This window comes from Mercenaria mercenaria, chromosome 8, assembly GCF_021730395.1.
Source record: "Mercenaria mercenaria strain notata chromosome 8, MADL_Memer_1, whole genome shotgun sequence".
In the NCBI taxonomy this organism is placed as follows: Eukaryota; Metazoa; Mollusca; class Bivalvia; order Venerida; family Veneridae; genus Mercenaria; species Mercenaria mercenaria.
The window spans coordinates 30,513,846-30,537,362 of NC_069368.1; the positions used below are offsets into that span (position 1 = coordinate 30,513,846).

General features: G+C 34.4%; 1 protein-coding gene across 2 annotated transcripts in view; it reads left to right on the forward strand.

Annotated features, from left to right (window-relative positions):
* The first annotated feature begins 20,118 nt into the window (after window positions 1–20,118).
* LOC128559003 (uncharacterized) overlaps window positions 20,119–23,517 on the forward strand; it is a 40,569-nt gene continuing 37,170 nt past the window's right edge. The window contains exons 1-2 of one of the 2 annotated variants that reach the window (XM_053549661.1): window positions 20,119–20,453; window positions 22,868–23,037. In XM_053549661.1, coding sequence (XP_053405636.1) covers window positions 20,360–20,453; window positions 22,868–23,037 — 264 coding nt within the window. In that variant the 5' untranslated portion in view covers window positions 20,119–20,359. The remainder of the gene's footprint in view (window positions 20,454–22,867; window positions 23,038–23,517) is intronic. The other variant, XM_053549660.1, reaches the window with a different exon arrangement.

Genomic DNA, 23,517 nt, shown 5'->3' on the forward strand with positions numbered 1-23,517 from the left:
TGGCCCTCGATCATTTTTGAATCTGGGCCATATGATGAACATTTAGTGTAAATTTCATACTTGTATCATCAAGTGAAGTATTTCCTTAGATTTTCTCACTAAGCTGCTCCACTACAGACAGCATAGGGATTATTGAAGACTTTCATCACAACTTTTCCTGTAGAACAGACACCTGCTATCTCTTCTATAACATTTCTCCCCCAGTCACAAACAAAAACAGTACCATCATCTGACAGTGTTATGCCACGAGGCTCAGTCATACCACCATATAACTACTAATCATCTCGCCCTGCCAGTTTAACCTTGTAATTGTTTTCATTATCATGTCAGAAACATAGATAGAATTAGTGTTAGTGGTAACATGATATGGACTGCTGAAAGTATTTCCTCCTCTGACTGTTGTCAGTATAGTACCATTGGTATCAAGAATTTGGAGTTTTGCAGGATAGCAAAATGACACAACAAGTTTCTCCTGACAGCAACTTATACCATAACAATTTCCATCAACCTTCAGAGTTTGCTTCATCCTGAAGTTGTCTGCGGAGTCTGAATAGTCTGTTTGCTAGAAAGTGTGACTACAAGATTCTTTCTTGTTTAGACGGTAACGAGGTTCCTACCGAGTTACCGCTTGAACAGTTACCCGAGAGCCGGATATTCCCATCTGCACCTATAACCAGTGACAGAATCTTTTTCTTGCATACCGATATCAAGATATAATAATAAAAATAAAATCAGTCGAACGGCTTTCTTTTTAGAACTATTTCTTATAGCAGCGTATTTAAACAAAGTCTGTACACCCCGGGGTGTAAGATGGACTTTTCCAGCACCGGTAAAAATACCGGAAATCCCCGTCTGGAATGCAAGAAAGCAAGTTCTGTTGTGGTAACTGAGGTGACATCCTATGGACAAGTATCTAGTTGCAATTGATCAGTAACTGCAGGTATCCAACATTTTTACACAATTGTTATTACGGTCAATGATGATAAGCAGATCACGAGTAAGGAGAGTCATTCCTGTTTTATAGCATTCACCTTTATCTTTTGATGTCTTTAAACAGATTTCACCCTGATGTGTAGTTTGTCTGGATTTTACATCAACAGCTGGATGAGGGCTTGTTTGTTTTAATGATTTCTCTGTGAATGTACCCAGAGACCTCTCCTTGTCAAGTAGGGTTGATATTGTTTTATTTCTTATAAAGGTATACTCCATGACATCATATGCTTCTAGGTGATGGACACTCTTTTCATAATAAATGATTATTTGCTCAGCAAATTTCAGCTCCATGAAAAGTTTGTCTGCTTGTTTGATTGTGTTGAAATGTTTAATGGAGTCAGATGATGCCTTCAGAGATCTGGTTACATCATCACAAGTTGTTTAGACTGTCTTCAGGTTCTTGTTATTTTCTTGATGGATGGTCTTTGCTGCATCTTCAGCTTGCTTTTCCAGTTCATCTAGTCTTTGGTTGATCTCTTCCCGAAACTTCTTTATATCAGCCAACACATTTGTCAAAGAACTGTTTGACTTTGCAGTAATTCTCTTCACATCTTCTGAATTCTTGCGACATTGCTCAATAATGGTATCCATAGCTGTCAAGATGTCTCGATGTTCTTTGCTGTTTATGACATGTCCAGAAATATCAGGGATGTAGTTGAATTTGCAAGAGGTACTTGTGTGTTCAAGTGTAACACATACACTGCATAGTAATGCTTCATGGTAGAACTTGATCTTTACTTTCATGTGTTTAGGTCAAGGTTTGTTAAGGTTGTCAGGCTTGAATGAACAGAGACTGAAGAAATGGTTTGTGGCATACTGTTTTTATCTATAAGAATATGATGCCTTGAAAGGGTATGTCTCTTGTGAACTGTAAAGCAGGTCTCACACAGGTGCTCCCTGCAGTCAACACAATAGCCATGGGCAGGGAGTATAGGACCGTCATAGTCACAAGGTTGGCAATAAACTTTTAGGTCTTCATCAGACCCCATAGTTGATGATGAAGAAAATGGTTTGGGCATTTATTTTGCCTGGTACAGCCATGTCTAAACTGAAATGTAAAATAAAAATGTTCCATCTAAATTTTCATTGTAATTTATTTTCTATTTCAATAGTTTGATTTTATCTCTTTATATATGTGATATTCCATTAACAGTGGCTGCATGTTGATACCTGGTACTGAAATTTATTTACCATTTTTGTAAGTATTATATAGCGATAAAAATGTAAGACTTTTACAGGTATGATCTTGTAATCAGAAAATAACTATGGAGTATTCTTTATATTGGACACACAAAGTTTGCGAAAGTTTACCATACATACAACAAAAGTAAAAAAGATTTGATAGTATCTATGGTGTAAGTTACCAAAGTCTAACGTTTTAAGTTTGTAACCCTTGTCCTAAATTCAGCATTTGTAGTTGGCCGTAGTGGGTCGTAGAAAATCATATAAAATACATATACAAACGAAATACATTTGTGTACTTGTACACAAAAATGATAGAAGGTTAATTAATATGACTGCAATATTTCATGAATTTTGCCTCCTTTTCAACTTAGAATTTCAGATTAAAGTTTTGATACATTTTATATCTCTGTTACTTCTTAAAGTGTACAGTTAGAATTCCTCATCATCAGCCACATATATGCCACAAGGTCCATTACTCTGGTAGAAATATGCCAAAATTATGCCCCCTCCCTTCTTAGAATTTCTTGTTAATGTTTTGATATTCTTTGAAGGTCTGCCTTAATAATGTCTCTGTTATTTCTAAATGGATTTGATTTGAACTCAGAATAGTTCCTGATCACCCATACCATATGACCCGTTATATACTGCCGTTAGAATTAAGCAAAAGTAAATCACTTGATACGTTCAAAACAAAATTTAAAACACTGTATTTAAGAGACTTCATGGCATTGTTTTATTTTTTTTTTTTTTTTGATAATTGTTTTATATGCGATGACAATAGGTATAAGTTTTTGTTTTTTTTAAATTTTGCGGGTTTTTTTTACATGTCATTGTTTATATTTTTCAGGTTTGTTAAATTAAATGTACAACGCCATTGAATATGTCATTGTACAGAAATAAGCGTTTAATCAAATCATTCAGTTTCCGTTGGTTCAGTGATGGCTCTGGTTTCCTCAGATATGCTATATCTTACTATCCGGAATCGAAGGAATCAAATCCACTGACTCTCCTCTGACAAATCTTCCTATTTACGTTCAGTACAAGCATCGCAGAGTTATGCACCTTTGGATGTAGATAAACAAATGCTCATGGTGAGTTTTGTGACCGCTCAATGTCTGTTGTCCGTCGTGTGAAGTGCGTTATGTGTCGTGTGTCGTGCGTCGTGCGTCCGTCAACATTTTCTAAAAAAATATTCATCTTAAAAAAAAACACTGGGAAGAACTACACCAAACTTCATTGGAATGATCCTCGGGTGGTTCCCTTTCAAAATTATTGAAAAATTGAATTTCATGCAGAAATCTGATTGCCATGGCAACCGACAGGAAAAACTTTTAAAATAATCTTTCCAAAACCGTAAGGCCTAGAGCCTTAATATTTAGAAATCTGATTGCCATGGAAACCGACAGGAAAAGCTTTTAAACTAATCTTTCCAAAAACCGCAAGGCCTAGAGCCTTAATATTTGGCATGTGACATCATCTAATAGTCCTCTAGGAAGATTGTTCAAAGTAAACTCCTCGGGTTAAAAGAGGTCCATCCCGGGAGTCCCAAGTTTTGCATAGACTTGTATAGGAAAAAAACTTTAAAAATCTTCTTGTCTAAAACCACAATACCTAGGCCTTTGATATTTGGTATGTGTCATTGCCTTGTGGTCCTCTACCAAAATTATTCAAACTATTACACTGAGGTGAAAAAAGGCTCTGCCCCGGGGGTCTCAAATTTTACATAGACTTATGAAGGAATGTTTTTCAAAAAACCTTCTTGTCTGAAACTGCAAGGCCTAGGCTTTTGATATTTGGTATGTTGCATTGCCTTGTGGTCCTCTGCCAAAATTGTTCAAATTATTACCCTTTGGTGAAAAGAGGCCCTGTCAGAGGAGGATCTAGTGGATCTCTTATAAGATTGTTCCAATTATACCCCTGTGGTGAAAAGAGGCTCCTCCCTGGTATCACTTGTTATATGAGTTTTTCGTCACTATAAACTGGCACTGTACCTTCTATAACTTTTTAATAAACAACGATATACATGTAAGACTAAAAAGGAAGATAAATTATATGGCCACCGAGTGGGCGTTATCGTTCGAAAATTTGTATACAATAAACACACTTACCACTGCAAAATGTGTCTTCTGTTAGGTCAAAAAGTAAACAAATAATGCTATTTTGAACTGCAAACAGCATTTTCCTCGCCTAAAAAGCAGCAAAATGCAAAACACGTCCACCCCCCTCCCCCCCCCCCCCCCCCCCAACTATAATTTTATATAATTTTGAGATAGCAGTCCAAGTTTATCAGAAAGTCAAATTTTAAAATAGGTTGGATTGAATTAATGGCTTAATTTGTTTCTTGATATGTTTCTTTGAGATGTGTTGGCGTACCATTTCATTGTACATAATTGTTGATTTGTTCAGCGAATATTTTGGTTTTTGGTTGCTTGGTTGTGCTTTTGTATTCAAGTTGATACCCTGTTTGTTAGCACTTGGAATTATTGGATCATTTTGTGAATTTGTTGTTACTGTGAACATTTGCATTTTGGGATTAGTTGATGCTTTTGCATTTTCGAGGAGTATAAACTGTATTGTTATAAGAGATATGTTGACTATCATAAACATTTTCAACCTATTTGACACGTAAGCAAGCGAAGATGTTCACTTGAGGTTTTTGGTTTTATTGACGGCTAATGACCTATTCAAAAATATGCATTAGAGGCCTATAGGCTTGTGTTGCAGATAACTGAAAAGTATACCACTCCCGGTGGTCACCCACCCCCCAACTACAGGTAATACGAAAGTTAATTTAGTTTTGTATTCTTGGCAAATAACAAAATATCTTTATGTGCCTGGAACTGAATGTACCAGTTTCCTATGGACACATATCAAATTATATACATTAACAGTATGTTAATAAAGAAAGAAAACATGTAGAGAAGTCTGAAATTTCAATTTGGTCTTTTCCATTCATTATTCAAAGGGATGTACACTGAAAAATTACTGACTGAATAGCGAACAGTGCAGACCAAGGTCGGTCTGCATATCTGTGCCGGTGTAACGTAGTAAACTGATCCCCATAGAATAATGACCCCCGGTCATTATTTTATATAGAATAGTGACTCCCCGGTCATAATATTGTAATGGAATTCTCCCTTACAAAATGAACGTCATGAAATTATGTGACAAATAAACATTTAGCATACAAGTAACTGCTGAACTAGAGTAATCTAACTTAATACAAGGACTGTTTTCAATATTTAAAGTGTTTATATACGTCATACTTAAGTAATTTTCCTTCAAATGGACTGTTTCCTACAAAGATTCTTCATAAAAATTAGAATGTCATCATTGTTGACATTTCTCCTTGTGAGAGAGTACTCTACATTAGGATACGTAACTCTTGTCATAATTAGTACAGGAGGCAGATGGTTCTTCTAACGAATAAATTAATTACTCCCCGACACGTACAGGAAGAGATTTTTACCACATCAGACTATCTACAGACGTATTGGAACATTTCTGACGATGCTGCCTTGTGCCATTTACGGTATTTAAAAATGGCGGACACGGAACTTTGGACTACTTCTACCTTTTTAGGGTCCGGCTTTTCGTGAATGTATCTTTGTTATGAATGAAACTTTTAGGGATTCATATTTATGCTTAAATAACTTAAAGCCTGATGTAAGCCGGATATTTCACATCAATTCTAACATTTTACTATGTATGTACTATATATTGTTAGCGTAACAAATTTCGTCTACATGTATCACTACGCTCAGCGTATAATGCTCCGGCTTTTTGTCGATATGTTATTTCATAATGTATATCATGTATAATTATGTGGCTTTTCTTTTAAGCCGTGCTTGTAGTACTCGAGCCTGAAATGTAATGCACTTTTATTGTTCTCATTGTTAATTGTTGCTTTGGGCGTATCACATTACCTAGTCTTAAGCCGGGATTTTCATTGGTCAAAGCCGTTGCCATTGGCACTCCAAAGGCTATAAATACGGGTGTCTGCGTTCAGTCGGTATCTTCTTCTCAACCGTAAAACCTTGAGAAGTAAAACTCACAGACGAGACATTTCTATTCAGAAATACATTTTCTATTAAGAAAAACATAAAAAGCTCTTTAGCAAGGTAAAAGAAACACTTATTAGGCAGTCTTAACTTTATTTTAAAGAGCAGAAAGTCAAATTCATAGAATAGGCACTTTTAGCCTTACAGAACAACAACAACAACAACAATATTATGAAGTAAATACAAAACCATGTAAAACCGAACCTTGCAGTATGCCTAGTCTGAACTACCACGTTATGGCAGAACCAAAGAGATGCATTGGTCTCCGTAATTCTACTTATATTCACATATTATAATGCTTTGTACTGATGTAGATTCTATATATAACTGCTTTGACTGAAGAAGATCCCATTGCATAGGCCTAGGTCCTCCATTGTTAATCTATGACGATGTATTTATTTCTCCGGTGTAATATCATTTCTACGATGCCATATTGTCAACTTCTGGAACGTACTTTTGTGTTATGTTTACAAGCGTTACACGATTATTATGATGTCGCAATATTAAAGAGCTATTTTTTAACCGTTCATCCGAGTTCCTGTGGTAAATTGGAAGGTATTGATGTAAACCAGAAAGGAGTACCTGTATATATGCACTTCATCTAAACTGATGGTGATGTATGTATACTGGTTATCATTATGGTCCGATATCCTGACTAGATAGGACCGAAAAGGTATTCCCAAGGTACATGATATATATATTGATGCATCTACAGAGATTGTCCAATATCGACGCATCCAAAGAGGTTGTCCCAGGTATATATTTCAACGCATCTGGTGTTAATCGCAACATACACTTGTATTTGCATGCTTTATCAAGGGTAGATGTTGATGTGCAAATACCAGTTATTACTAAATAGATCGGTATCCTGATTAATAAGGATGTGCAACTACCCAGGGGGTAGGTCCTTACAATATTATGACCGGGGGGTCATTATACAATTATCGACTTTTTCATAGGTTGATATCAGGATTTATCAACCTGAAAAGAGTTATATTCACCGAGCCGAAGGCTCGGTGAATATTACTTTTTGAGGGTTGATAAATCTTGATATCAACCTATGAAAAAGTCAATAATTGTTTTACTACATGAATAAATGTAAAGTCAGTCTTGTTATTACAATTGTAACTTTAATAAAGAAATAAGGAATAAATTTAGACCAAATCAGGTTGATATTGATTTTCCAAGCACCTACTTCGGTCTATTTTTATTTTCGTACTATTTATAACCCAAGATAAGTTGATATGATATGTACTCATTACTTTTCGAACCGTTTTCAGCCAATCAGAGAAACAATAGAATACAGTCATGTAATAAAATATTATGACTCCCCAACACGTAGAAAAATTACCCTCACATAGAATTGTGACCCCTATAAAATAACGACCCCCTAACCCTAACCCATCTTAGGTACACTTACAACATAATTATTCCCTACCGATAGGCTTCGGAGGAGAATATGGTAATGGCACCCGTCCGTGCGTGCGTCCGTGCATGCGTTCGTGCAACATTTTTGTGACCGCAATTCATCATTCATTATTGGACGGAATTGATTCAAACTTTAAGGGATTACTACTACTGATGCTTAGTTGTGCAGGAAGAAAACAATTTTGGATTTGCTCCACTTGTTTGGGAGTTATGGCCCTTTGTTTATTTTTCTTTTATATATATATATATAAGTGCAAATTTTTGTGACCGCAGCTCCTCATTCATTATTCATTCATTATAGGATTGAATCGATTCAAACATTCAGGGATTACTACTATTAATGCTTAATTGTGAAGGAAGAAGCAAATCTTGGATTTGCTCAACCCGTTCTGGAGTTATGGCCCTTTTATCAAATGGCATCGGCGGGAGATATAGCTGTCATTCAACTGCAGCCCTTGATTTTTTCTAAGAAGTGGTCCTGGCTTCTCTGGTTTCTTTTAATATATAAATAGTGACGGGTGTCGTAACAGAAACTTAGTTAACATATTGTGCAATGGCTTTGACTGTTATAAAAGGGTATAATAATTGGTCAATACGTGTTACTTAAAAGCTCTTGAAAAGTGACAAAAATCACCCAGACCTCAAGGGGAATGACTATATTTCAATATTATACTGAGATTTGAACAACATCTTATTGTCATGGGCGTCACAGGTCATAAAACGTGGAACTTCCCAACAACCGATTTGCATATTTTATGCCTTATATTGATATAATTGTTGAATTTTTCTACTTAAAACGCCTGAAAAATAACAAAAATACCCAAAATCCGAAGAATGTCTCTTCTAACGACGAGGAACGTCATAAGTAATAAAACCACTGAGCTACCTCATACCAGTTTCGCCTATTTTTGGAGGTATATATGAGGATATATAGGTGACATAATGAAGGTTAAGGGTATTTGACATCACTTTCAGGGGCAGCATAAAACAGTGTGCTTTTCCACGTATAAATTGCCCTTTTACAATCTTGCACTCCAGAAAATGAAATATTTTACCGTCAACAGCATTTTTTTCGTAATGAGCCCGCGAGCCCATGCTATTATGAAATAAGTGCAACATGTAGGATGCAATAAAATGATGTTTCGGTCAAAATCACCATTATTATAAGTTCCAGAACGCTTACACTACAGTACATTGTACAGAAGGTAAATTAATAATTATTCACATGTATGCGTAACATAATTATACGTTATACCTTGCATATAATGCGATGTCACAAAGTTACGAGGCTATAAAAGTTACTAAATTAAAGGTACTGTTAAAGTATCTTGGAAAAATCTTGGAAAAATAAAACTTAAGCCTATTGAAATACTTCAAGCATGGAACTTTAATAGGTAACAAAAAGATTTAGATCTAAAACATGTTCTAAACTAAAAGTCATGTACCTTTTAAAGCAGGAGTTTCGTGATCTATGTTCTAAGTATGTTCTACCGTGTACCTTGAAAGTTGCAGGGATTCCAAAAGGATTCCTTCATGTATCCCCCTTCCAATAGGTCATCTGTTTCTGTTGGCAAAGGTTTGACACGGCGAAAAATTATCCCTTTGGGGAGACCTATCCTCTTTAATAAGCAATCGCGCTACCATTGCGCCGCCGAGGCTCACAAAAGTGGTAAGTACTTAAAAGAGGATGCGTAATTCGGCCTCAACCGGGATAGCTTGTTTTTAAGATGCGTTGATTTGCCACCGCAATTCGAAGAATAGAGTGAATTAAGGTGACTTGCCAGTCTTCTTTGACGCCGGTCGACGTAATAATGGTCGAAAAGTAAAGATTTCGTATTGCCCTGACATTTGGTATTCATATACAAGGACACCTCTCCTTCATTTTGTAAGATTCAGATCTTTTATATTCCTTTATTGTTTAGCAAAGGGCTGTTTCGTACAATAAATGAAAAACTGAAGTATCTGGAATAAAAATGGCTTTTTTTTTTTCGCTGGATTAATTTCAAAAACAACATGCAGATGCTCTTGACAAGGGAAACAGAATGATATAAGTCAGTGTTGTCAATCGCAAATTTCATAAAATGTCACTATGATGGGCGTTAAATGTTCTAAAAAAATGCGCGAGTCTTTTGATCTTAGAGTAGCACCATACGATCTTCGGTGGGGCTCTTTCCGTGAAATATTTCACAAAATGCGATAGAAGCATATATTTGCATTGCGTGCATCACTGACTCGCGCATTTTTTAGAACATTTAACGCCCATCATAGTGACATTTTATGAAATTTGCGATTGACAACACTGACTTATATCATTCTGTTTCCCTTGTCAACAGCAATTACATTAAGATTTTGTAACGTTGAAACTTGTATTACGTCGGACAAGTTTCAACGTTACAAAATCTTAATGTAATTGCTGTTTGTGAAAAAAATACACGATAAGACCCCTTTTTTCTATTTTATAAATTTGTTCATATCCATATTATTCATATTCAGTTTAACGCCCTCTTTAAGATAGCCAGAATTGGCTAGTTTTCAGGCGGCGAGGATGCCTGAGTTTCAATCCAGTAACGCTGGGTTGCTTACCAGAACTCCTCTAGTTGAGCGGGAAATATGTGTTTCATAATTTCCAGCTTCCCCGCCCGGGAATCGAACCCGGGCCGCGGGATTAGGTGTCAACGACCTTAACCGCTCGGTAACTCCAACCAAAAACTTAAGCAAAATCACTGTAAGTGACAAGTAGTTTGAATCATTTTCTGTAGGCCAAATCTCTCACCAAAGTTTGTATGGTGAGGTTTTTGCTTTATTTCTAAAGGATGATCTCAATTGCTATCAAGAAAACATGACCAGAATCATTTCAGATGACTAATAAAGGAAGTTAATACACTGTAAACAAAACCAAATTATCCTCCAGCCTAAACATCGGTTCGATCTATTTCTATAGTAACCTTAACACGACTTATGTATATCTTCTATTATTGTAATACTTCTCTTTATGTACAACAATGATAATTCAAATAAAAACCATTTTAAATTTCATTTTTCAATAGATGTACGTTTATTTCTTAGCGAGTCCTCTAAGAGTCCTACTGCTGTTGTGTCAGTTGTAGACGCAGCAGCAGCAGAAACAACAACAAAAGCAACAACAACAAATATAAGCAATAGAAATACGACAGTGACTTGAATTGATAAAGAGTATGTTAGTAATAGGTTAGGTGGGGTGTCAATATTTTATAAATAAAATCGCGGGGTCATTATTTTATAACGGGTGTCAGTATTTTATAGAAAGGGGTCATTATTCTATATAAAATAATGACCGGGGGGTCATTATTTTATGAGGGTCAGTTTACAACGTTAAACCGGCTGATCTTGGTCTGCACTGGCAGAATCTCTTGCAAAGGCAGAATCACTTGCCGCTAGCAGGCTTAAGGTTAAGAATCTATTTAAACACTTTAGATAATTAATACTAACGGCTGTCTATTTTTTAAAAAATCTATTTTTGTTTGGAGGCATATCATTTAAAGATAAGATATGTAAGAACATTTTTGGTTTATTATTGATTGACACAATCACAAAATCACTGGTAATTAGTCCTCCATGACTATATATGATTTTACAGTAAACACTGGTTAAACTTTTGATGATTTTTGTTCCAGTTATGATAGCTTGACGACTCGGAGAAAGTTGTCATATTTGTCTTGTCCAGTATTACAGCTGAAGTACAGTCTATTTGTTTCAGCACACAAACAGACAACACGGGGACTATTGAGGTCCTTCAGCACAACCAACAGTTACCTGCTATCTCTTCTATAACATTTCTCTGTCTATCACAAACAAAAACAGTACCATCACCTGACAGTGTTATACCATAAGGCTGAGTCATACCATCATAACTACCAGTCACCTCGCCTTGCCAGTTTAACCTTGTAACTGTTTTCATTTCCCTGTCAGATACATAGATAGAATTAGTGTTACTGGTAACATATATTGGCTCGCTGAAAATAATTTCTCCTCTGACCGTTGTCAATATAGAACCATTGGTATCAAAAATTTGGAATTTTGCAGGATCAACAAATGACACAACAAGTTTCCCCTGACAACAGCTTATACCATAAAATCTTCTATCAACCTTCAGAGTGTGTTTTGTCTGGAAGTTGTTGGAGGAGACTGATATGAACTGAATATTTCGTTTGTCAGGAAATGTGACAGCAAGTTCAGTACTTGTAACTGAGGTGATATCCCTTGGCCAAGTGTCTAGTTGTAACTGAGCAGTAACAGATTGACTGCGGGTATCCAGCATTTTACGGCATTGTTATTACAATCAGTGATGATAAGTAGATCAGGAGTAAGGAAAATCATTCCTGTTATAAAGCATATGTTTTTATCTTTTGATGTCTTTACACAAATTTCACAGATGTCAGGCTGGCTTTGATGAACGGAGGCTGAATACAGGGTTTGTGGTATGCTGTTTTTTATCTAAAAGGGAATGAAGCCTTGAAAGGGTACGTCTCGTGTGAAGTGTAAAGCTGCTCCCACATAGATCTTTCTTGCAGTCAACACAGAAACCGTGGGCAGGGAGTCTAGTACCATCTCGTTCACAAGGCTGACAGTACACTTTAAGGTTTTCGTCAGAGCCCATAGTTGACAAAGCATGTTTGGGCATATTTTTCAAAGGGACAACCATATCTCAATTGAAATGTAAAATAAACATGTTCCATTTAGATTTTCATTGTAATTTCAATCTCTCTGTTATTTAGGATTGTAAATAGTGATAGTTCATAGCTGTAGATGAAACACATTGATTTGATTTTACTGCTTAATTTTATATTTTACAACAATGGTTGCATGTTAATGTTAAAATTATTTTATCATTTTTAAAATTATTGTAAACAATTAAATGGTAAGCTCAGTTCACTGGTATGGCCTTTATATTACTATGATTTGGGTGATAAAAGATTTACCTGTATTTTTTTTTCTCAGTGTCAAACACATGAAGTGAACAAACTAATGTGAACAATGCGTACAACCAAGTTAAAAATCATTTTTTTTTTTTTTTGGTTAAAAGACCAGAAATTTATTTTTGAGTCCTTAAATAACCAAAAATGAATTTACAAATGTGAAACTTATGATAGTTTAGTTAATACATGAAGTTTAAATATTTAACCCGCAAAGAATGGCAACTCTTACCATAGGTCAGTCATAATAAGCAGAGATATCTATTAGTTTACTTCCCGTGCTATTAAAGAATAGGGTGGAAAACGATTTAAGATACAAATTCAGATTTATTTATATGTGTTTGATTTACCCTTTAAAACTCGTTTCGTATGATTTTTTCAGCTTACTTCTGGTCAAAATTTTACTTTTAAAAAGCCTAAATTACCAAACGTATTTTATTGTACAGTCTTGCTTGTATCAAAATGTTCCAATAGAAGCACTTTTGTAAAACAGAACAGGATCTCTATTTCCTATGCCTACTTACTGACCTAAACCACTACTGCTTAACTGAAATAACCGAAACCACTGCATCCTTACGAAAAAATAACCTTAACTACTGTTGTTGAACTTAAATAACCTTAACCAATGTAGATAAACTTAAATAACCTAAATCACTGCTGCTTTACTGAAATAGCCTAAACCGATCAGTTATTAAACTGAAAGAACCTAAACCACTGGTGTTTAATTGGAAAAAACCTAAACCACTGTGGTAAAACTGAAAGAACCTTAACCACTGTTGTTTAATTGAAAAAAACCTAAACCACTGAGGTAAAACTGAAATAACCTAAACCACTGTTGTTTAATTGAAAAAAACCTAAACCACTGTGGTAAAACTGAAAGAACCTTAACCACTGTTGTTTAATTGAAAAAAACCTAAACCACTGAGGTAAAACTGAAATAACCTAAACTACTGTTGTTTAATTGGAAAAAAACCTACACCACTGTGGTAAAACTGAAAGAACCTAAACCACTGTTGTTTAATTGAAAAAAAACCTGAACCACTGAGGTAAAACTGAAATAACCTAAACCACTGTTGTTTAATTGAAAAAAAACCTAAACCACTGAGGTAAAACTGAAAGAACCTTAACCACTGTTGTTTAATTGAAAAAAACCTAAACCGCTGAGGTAAAACTGAAATAACCTAAACCACTGTTGTCTGACTGAAAAAACCTTAACCACTGTTGTTTAATTGAAAAAAACCTAAACCACTGAGGTAAAACTGAAAGAACCTTAACCACTGTTGTCTGACTGAAATAACCTAAACCACTGTTGTTTAATTGAAAAAAACCTAAACCACTGAGGTAAAACTGAAAGAACCTTAACCACTGTTGTTTAATTGAAAAAAACCTAAACCACTGAGGTAAAACTGAAAGAACCTAAACCGCTGTTGTCTGACTGAAATAACCTAAACCACTGTTGTTTAATTGAAAAAAACCTAAACCACTGAGGTAAAACTGAAAGAACCTTAACCACTGTTGTTAAATTGAAAAAAACCTAAACCACTGAGGTAAAACTGAAGTAACCTAAACCACTGTTGTCTGACTGAAATAACCTAAACCGCTGTTGTTTAATTGAAAAAAACTTAAACCACTGAGGTAAAACTGAAAGAACCTTAACCACTGTTGTTTAATTGAAAAAAACCTAAACCACTGTGGTAAAACTGAAAAAACCTACACCACTGTTGTTTAATTGAAAAAAACCTAAACCACTGAGGTAAAACTGAAAGAACCTTAACCACTGTTTTTTAATTAAAAAAAACCTAAACCACTGAGGTAAAACTGAAAGAACCTTAACCACTGTTGTTTAATTGAGAAAAACCTAAACCACTGTGGTAAAACTGAAAAAACCTGAACCACTGTGGTAAAACTGAAAAAACCTAAACCACTGTTGTTTAATTGAAAAAAACCTAAACCACTGAGGTAAAACTGAAAGAACCTTAACCACTGTTGTTTAATTGAAAAAAACCTAAACCACTGAGGTAAAACTGAAAAAACCTAAACCACTGTTGTTTAATTGAAAAAAACCTAAACCACTGAGGTAAAACTGAAAGAACCTTAACCACTGTTGTTAAATTGAAAAAAACCTAAACCACTGAGGTAAAACTGAAGTAACCTAAACCACTGTTGTCTGACTGAAATAACCTAAACCGCTGTTGTTTAATTGAAAAAAACTTAAACCACTGAGGTAAAACTGAAAGAACCTTAACCACTGTTGTTTAATTGAAAAAAACCTAAACCACTGTGGTAAAACTGAAAAAACCTACACCACTGTTGTTTAATTGAAAAAAACCTAAACCACTGAGGTAAAACTGAAAGAACCTTAACCACTGTTTTTTAATTAAAAAAAACCTAAACCACTGAGGTAAAACTGAAAGAACCTTAACCACTGTTGTTTAATTGAGAAAAACCTAAACCACTGTGGTAAAACTGAAAAAACCTGAACCACTGTGGTAAAACTGAAAAAACCTAAACCACTGTTGTTTAATTGAAAAAAACCTAAACCACTGAGGTAAAACTGAAAGAACCTTAACCACTGTTGTTCAATTGAAAAAAACCTAAACCACTGAGGTAAAACTGAAAAAACCTAAACCACTGTTGTTTAATTGAAAAAAACCATAACCACTGTGGTAAAACTGAAAGAACCTTAACCACTGTTGTTTAATTGAAAAAAACCTAAACCACTGAGGTAAAACTGAAATAACCTAAACCACTGTTGTTTAATTGAAAAAAACCTAAACCACTGAGGTAAAACTGAAAGAACCTTAACCACTGTTGTTAAATTGAAAAAAACCTAAACCACTGAGGTAAAACTGAAGTAACCTAAACCACTGTTGTCTGACTGAAATAACCTAAACCGCTGTTGTTTAATTGAAAAAAACTTAAACCACTGAGGTAAAACTGAAAGAACCTTAACCACTGTTGTTTAATTGAAAAAAACCTAAACCACTGTGGTAAAACTGAAAGAACCTACACCACTGTTGTTTAATTGAAAAAAAACCTAAACCACTGAGGTAAAACTGAAAGAACCTTAACCACTGTTTTTTAATTAAAAAAAACCTAAACCACTGAGGTAAAACTGAAAGAACCTTAACCACTGTTGTTTAATTGAGAAAAACCTAAACCACTGTGGTAAAACTGAAAAAACCTGAACCACTGTGGTAAAACTGAAAAAACCTAAACCACTGTTGTTTAATTGAAAAAAACCTAAACCACTGAGGTAAAACTGAAAGAACCTTAACCACTGTTGTTTAATTGAAAAAAACCTAAACCACTGAGGTAAAACTGAAAAAACCTAAACCACTGTTGTTTAATTGAAAAAAACCATAACCACTGTGGTAAAACTGAAAGAACCTTAACCACTGTTGTTTAATTGAAAAAAACCTAAACCACTGAGGTAAAACTGAAATAACCTAAACCACTGTTGTTTAACTGAAAAAAACCTAAACCACTGAGGTTAAACTGAAATAACCTTAACCACTGTTGTCTGACTGAAAAAACCTAAGCCACTGCTACTTAACTGAATTAAACCTAAACCACTGCATCCTTACTGAAATAGCCCTAAACCACTGTTGTAAAACTGAAATAACCTAAACTACTGGTGTTTCAATGAAAAGACATAAACCACTGTTGACCGAAACCAATGCTGCCTTACTAAATTGATCCTAGGCTAGCTACTGTTGCATCACTTAAAATGACCTAAACTACTGTTGCTTAAGGAAATACTAAACAGTGAGGGGTTGCCTTGCTTTAACATGATTTTCTTCCACTAAATAAAAACATGATTATGTAGTGTGAGAAAACAAATGGGAAAGATTAAGCTATACAATGGTGCTATTTTAATACGATTTTATGCATCAAGGTTCTGTTAAGATAACAAAATAAGTACAACTCTATTGTATACTATTGTTATCTTCAAACCGATTCAACTTCGAAGAGCCAAAGTTTTGTGTGCTGATTAGCAGCCATATCAACTAGCGATGTTATTCAAGTACAGACTAATTCATTACATACTGTGAACACTCTTAAAAAACAGACTGTCAATTTTTATGCAATTTCCTTCATAAATAAAGAAATTGAATCACTTCAAACACTTCACAAAGTTGTGAATTTCTGTTCCGAGAAAAAGACGAAAATGTGTTATATGAACTTTATCCTTAAGCTCCTTCTTCATCAAAGAATGAACTTCCTTTATTTTTCTGCCAATGGATCAGACTACTTCATTCGTCCATTCCATTTGTTAATAGGATTAACACTTGTTTATAGATAGTTAGGCCTCTCCATCAAGACAGCCAGTCAAAATCTTCTATATTTACCTGAATAAAATCACCAATATAATTTTGGTTACATCAAAGCGATATAACTCCCATTAACACTCCCTCTGTAGCCTTGAATGACTATATTTATAATTATTGAAATTCAGGAAATCAAATGCTAAGCTGATGGTTCAGAAATACCTTGACTAAATTTGTGGTCAATCTGCTCTTTTCAGAAAGGTGTTATTGTAAACACATGCCAAATATTTACTGTTTATCCTGGAAATTCATCAAAAAAAAAAAAAGGTTTTATATTTGAACTTTTTAATTCATGCTCTTAGCATCTGATAGAGGAATGTATGGTGAATTTATATAAGATAAAAATAAAACTTTCGAGAAAAGGCCAATTCACTCCTTAGTGTATCCTTAACTGAAATTACATTAAACTTGTAGGCGAAAAAAAGAATTTTACGTAATGCAGTTTTTCCTGTCCCAACCAAACAAAATGTCGGTTGTTAGTTGAATTTCAGGTATGGCCAAAGTTCTTTTTTACAATACATTTTAGCTTGGATGAAAAAATGACACGGACAGTTTGTCTTTTAAACTCAATTTTTTTAGTATAAAAGACAATACATGTATTCTCAAGTCATTTTTCATCTAACACCTACTCATATGGGTTAACACCTACTCATATGGGTTAACATCTACTCATATGGGTAAATTGCCAGTTATCTATGAAACCAAATTAGTCAAGAAGCAAAATCCAGTAATGTTCGGTAGGTAGCTGACCATGAATGACTAGAGTACTGTAACAGTTATACATGTTCTCCTAAATTGCTGTTTTTCGATTTTTAAATAATTTCACAGAATTTTTAATTTTCATGTACGTATGAAATGGGACATGTATTGTGTTCGCTTGCAGCTGTTGGCGGCATTCACTAAAACTGTCCGCTGTCTGACTTGATCAGTACTTATCCAGTGTTCACCAGACATAGTCACAGCTAGTCACAATGTTTATTGGCATTATTGGTCAAGTTCGATAACCAGCTTGATTCTCACAGTAGCTGGAGTTATGGCCTTTGTAATGAAAGCGCAGAATCTGCACTTATCTGTAAAAACACAAGTGTGACTAGTCAATTTGTGCTTCTTGTTACAAGGTTTGCAGGATTGAAAATATGCAAATCATATGAGAGTAACTTTTTACAACAACTATCACTTAATTTGCATTAGTACAACGTTATTTTTCAAGTGGGTTATTTCAAGCACAGGCAATCGGCGTGTGACTTTGACCCCTTATGAATGATGGACCCCCCACCCTGTTCTCTACAACCCAGATCCCCAACATAATAACAGAAAAACACATTTCCAAAAAAAAAAAAAAAAAATGCTATATATAAAAAAAATATTTTTTTTATATATAGCATTTTTTTTTTTTGGAAATGTGTTTTTGGTGGCTGCTAGCAGCCACCAGTGTCAAAAAGAATACTCCGTTTGAAAAATCTTGTCAGTTCTTAAGACCATCCTAACAACACAACCAAAAATAGTTCCAAGCTTTCTAGGTAAACAATTATCTACACAACGTGCATAATTTGAAAAGCTACAATATATGCCTTAATACCATTTTTAATGTAAATTCGGCGACTAAAATCAATACAAACTGAGGTAAACGTTTTAATTAAAACAACAACGTGTATGAATACAAATATGCAAATTTATGGTCACGTGAATAAACGATGACCTCATGTCACCTGAACTGGAGCGATGATATTGATTAGCTATTGCATAGTACTGTCCCAGAGGTCACGTAGCTTATAACGTTGAAAAAAGGTAGCTTATGTATATAGAAACCTAGCCTGGGAATCCAGACTGACAATTCAAAAATGTTTCCTAACCGCAGTGTCACATGTATAACTTCCGAAATTTAAGGCTTTATTTGATAAAGAACAATGACTTCTGATAGCAATAATCCGCGGCTAAAAATAGAAACGGAATTTCAACGGAAAAGTTTCCAAACATTTCCGGTCCATAGACAATACCAGTTTGTACTGCTGATAGCTTTTCCAGCAAATTGTAATACTTTTCAAATATGCCAGAACAAACTTAAATTTCGTTATAGCTATCAAATTGTAAGATATTATATTAATGCAACCCTAGTGATCTAAGAATGTTACTGAATTTTCGACTGCATTGTCTCGTTTTCGTTTCAAGTACGCAAAAATATGACCGCATGTTGATTAGGCTATTTATAGAAAATCGATAATCAGCAGTGATATGGATTTCCTCGGGCGTTGATACTGCCAATTAACACTAATTAGCGCAAATTTAGTGAGATGATTTATGAACAGAACAGTACTTTATTGATATAACTTGAACATGTACAGTTCATCGTTATATCAAGAACAAAATATACTAAAACATGCTTACAATACGAGAGTGAACAAAAATGAAAGAACATTCAGTTAAAATTCATTCGATATTGTTTGCAATGTGACCTGCCGTGAGAATATTTTAAACATTGATTAGCAGCCACCATCAGCGCTTTGAGCGCTTTGATTCTGTTATTATGTTGGGGATCTGGGTTGTAGAGAACAGGGTGAGGGGTCCATCATTCATAAGGGGTCAAAGTCACACGCCGATTGCCTGTGATTTCAAGAGGACATAAATGTGGGAAAGACACTTTGCAGATGCAGTAAATGCTTAGGATTAGGAAATTTCATTTGTTCACTAAAATGATGTAATTTTTTGACTGGCATAACCTCAAAAGTCATGTGAAATAGTCTGACACGTTATGTAACACATTGAAAAAAAACCCGAAAAGATCACATAAAATTATGAAATGTCTGCATACGGGGAAGGGAGTGAATTCAATAGTCATTTTTTCTTTCTGTCACATCAAGATTACTTCCCTTGTTTGTTTTCTTTTTTTCTTTTCTTTTTTTTTTAATTAAACCGACAACTAAAATAACAAAATACGATCAGCTGATTAATAAATGTTTTATACAAAATCAAATACTGTAATCTTATTATCGAAAACGCGTGAAAAAGGTCTTATCGGTCTAGATCGGTGTATGTGAACGTGCACCTTTATAAATATGCATATTGTGCAGTACGCGTGTCTTACTGTAAAGCGGGACCTTCGGAAATCCCACTTTTCCGGAAAAACTACAAATAACCGCATCCGGCAAGCGGGCGAAATTCCCAACTGCACAGGACACGATGTGATATAGGCTATAGCAGTATTACAACTGTATATTGATCGCACAGCGTGCTGTCTGGTGTATAACATATATACTCATTATGCATACGTATTTTCTATTGTTACTCTAGTACGGAAAGTAATTTTATCTGAATTTAGTAAATTATATGTTACCGAAGTGGGGATTATATTAAAGCAATTTTCGTTTAGTGATAAAGTGCGTATTGACTCACTAACTGGCAGATGGCATGAATGTGTAGTCTGGAATTTATCGATTGTGATGTCGCCATGTGGAAATTTATCATTTTCTTGTTTAATATAATAGTGGCTTTTATATGTTGTAATGGTAAGTAAATTGCTTATATATTTTACTGTGTAGAATGTAGTAATATTTCAGTGTATTACAAACACTAATAAACGGATATACAAGTAGTCACAGACAGATATTCGATGGAGTTCATTCCACTTAATTACAAAATTATTGTACATTGTATAGTGTAGAGAAACAAATGATTCTAATATACTACTCTCACATACGTGAAGCTCTTACGTATGAATCTAATCAGTATACTAATATATATATTTCAAGCCTTTTTATACTAACAGGCATGCTAGTTATTTCTTTGAGCAATATTAATAATGCTGTATATGATGATCAAAACACTAAATTCATCGCCCATGTACTATATACTTTCATTGATTTAAACATATTTTATTCCTTCCTTTTTATGACAACATATACAATGAACATAACAAAACATTCTAAGAAAGGTAAAAGGGTTGGACCACAAGTTCATATAACATTAATAGTTCGGTCCGTCTCCGAAATTAAAGAATAAATATTTACTTATATGTGCTGGATGTTTTGTCATGAACTGTCTTTAGGTGTTTTTGCCATATATAACTATCATACTGGCCGGATCAATGACCCCGGCAGTACCTGTGCTTATACTTTTTATATGTATAAAACAATGTAGTATTGGCTGTCATCAAAAACTGGTTATACAGTCATCGGAAAGGAGCCTTACAGTTCCCAGAAAACGCCGGGCATCCCTAATTAATTTTATATGTTGAAACTGAAATTAGCGGAGATTAGATTCTTATGAACACATTGAGAATGTGGTTGAATTCAGTCTCTTATTATTGACGCAATGAAAGCATTGATCGGGAAAATATCGTCTTCTCTTAAACCAACCCGGATTTTAATAATTTACCTCAATTAATTATTGAAGATTATACATTAGAAAGCATGAAAAAAGCTTTAAGGGTGTGCATCGGTTTGATTTTATCGATTGTAATGTCACCATGTGGCAAGTTTCGTATCTTAATGGGCTTGTATATGGTGTGATGAAAAGTATCTATTAACAATATCAATACGTTTCTTACTAAACAAATGCTGATATATCTGAAACACTCTTTGCACTTGGTATTTATGATTATTGTATAGTCCATATACAAACAAATTATTAATGCGCCTACACACATAAGAAACAGCTTTCCTTATTCGTGGAACTATTTAATACTATCGCACTAGCCTTACCTGTTAGGCTTATAGGCTTGGCTCATTTTATGATCTGATATTTTATATTTGCAATCCCTCAAAAGTTATATCGATGTCCCTTTATGTCCTATTATTTTGACTACTATCTTACGTATATATTTTTTATTTAATATATAAATCGCCCATTTCTGTCGATCGGCGTCAACCTCCTTAATTATGACAAATTGTAGCAGTTCAATATCTTGGCAAAACAATGAAATGAATTACCGAAGGCCGTAAAATGTTCGACAACTCTTAACGATTTCCTTATCTTTTATTTTCTCCTAAGACAAAATTTGAACCCAGGTGTGTACCGATACTAATACTAGTATGCTGAAAGTTTAGACCATCCTTAAGTAGGAAGGTATTCATTACTTCCATGTAACTAATGTGGGAGAACTGATGTGACATTTTCCACGACTTAAACATCTGCGTTTGCAACTAATCAATGATTAACCATTTAGTCATCAAAGTTACAATCGCCAGTTTCAATCCCGTATTGATTACATTGACGGAAGAGATCAGGGTGTGGTTTAAAGGTTAATTTACAAAATGAAACGTGAAGATACTGATGCGATCGAATTTCAGACACGCCTTAAGTGAAAGTTAATAAGGAAATCGTTTGAAATCCGAAATGGGAGACCGATATATATTCATTACAATTAAACATTCAAAAGTACTTTCAAAGGGTGTGGCGGTGTGTTAAGCCCTTACGTTGTTTTTTCATATATAAGACGAAAGAAATGTAACGAAAATATCTATTGGTTTACAAGACCCAAATTCAGGGATAATTACTACACGTATTTCATATAAACATAAAAATGACAGGTTTACGTGTATTAACTGTATTTAACATGCATTTGGTTAAAATAAGGACACATTTAATGCATGTCTAGCTACACACAATATAAATGTGCACCAACCACAAAAGAACTAGAAGTTTTATTATTACAGTCGACTGTTACTACATGACGTTTCATTATGAAAGTAACTTAAATGTTTAATTACGGTCCATCAAAGTCATGGCAGTATAGTATTAATGTTAATATATAGAGTATAATTATATGAATGTAGCCCTACATGTACAATTAACTTATATTGGAAACGTTAACTACATTTGAGGAGAATTTTCTACATCTGAAGTAAATATCTAAAGCCAAAATATTTAAGTGGTAGAGGAGCATGGGATATCTTTAATAATATTTCGTCCGCCGTTTCAGCGTCAACTGTAAGTTTAAAGATCGTTCCAGAGAAGGCAAACATTCTGCTAGCGGCGGGAGACGTTTTAAAACTAGATTGTGTACATGTATACAATGGTGAAGTAACTGATGTAGCAACGTTCTCTAAAGGGGGCCAGATCATTCCAATGAGCAACGATAAAGGGTTTACAGTAAGTATACAAAATAAAGTCCTGCAATTTTCTTGATTTTCCAAATTAAAGACCTAGGCTAGAATTAACATTGGTCAGTTTCAAATTGTGATTTCAAAACTCACTAATTATATGCCATTTAAATAATATTGGAGCTTAAAGATACTTTTAAATGTGTTTCTCATTTTCTATACAGTCACGGTGTATATTTATACATATATGGCAACATGCGTTGTCTCCTTTTCGCCAGATTCTATGTCATGATGGTCATACATTATAAATCTTAGTTCATTCAAATCATTTTGTCGTGACTTCTGATATCTATGGTTTTCCTAGGTTTAGTGTTTAATTCTAAACCATTCCTTCAATATTTTAAACGATACCAAATTTATAATATGACTATTTAATGTTACTTTAATTTTATTAATGGAATGACGTAATATTTTCTTACGTTTCATGTTTTATAGTTATATCCATGATTTTTATTGTATGTCTCGTTTC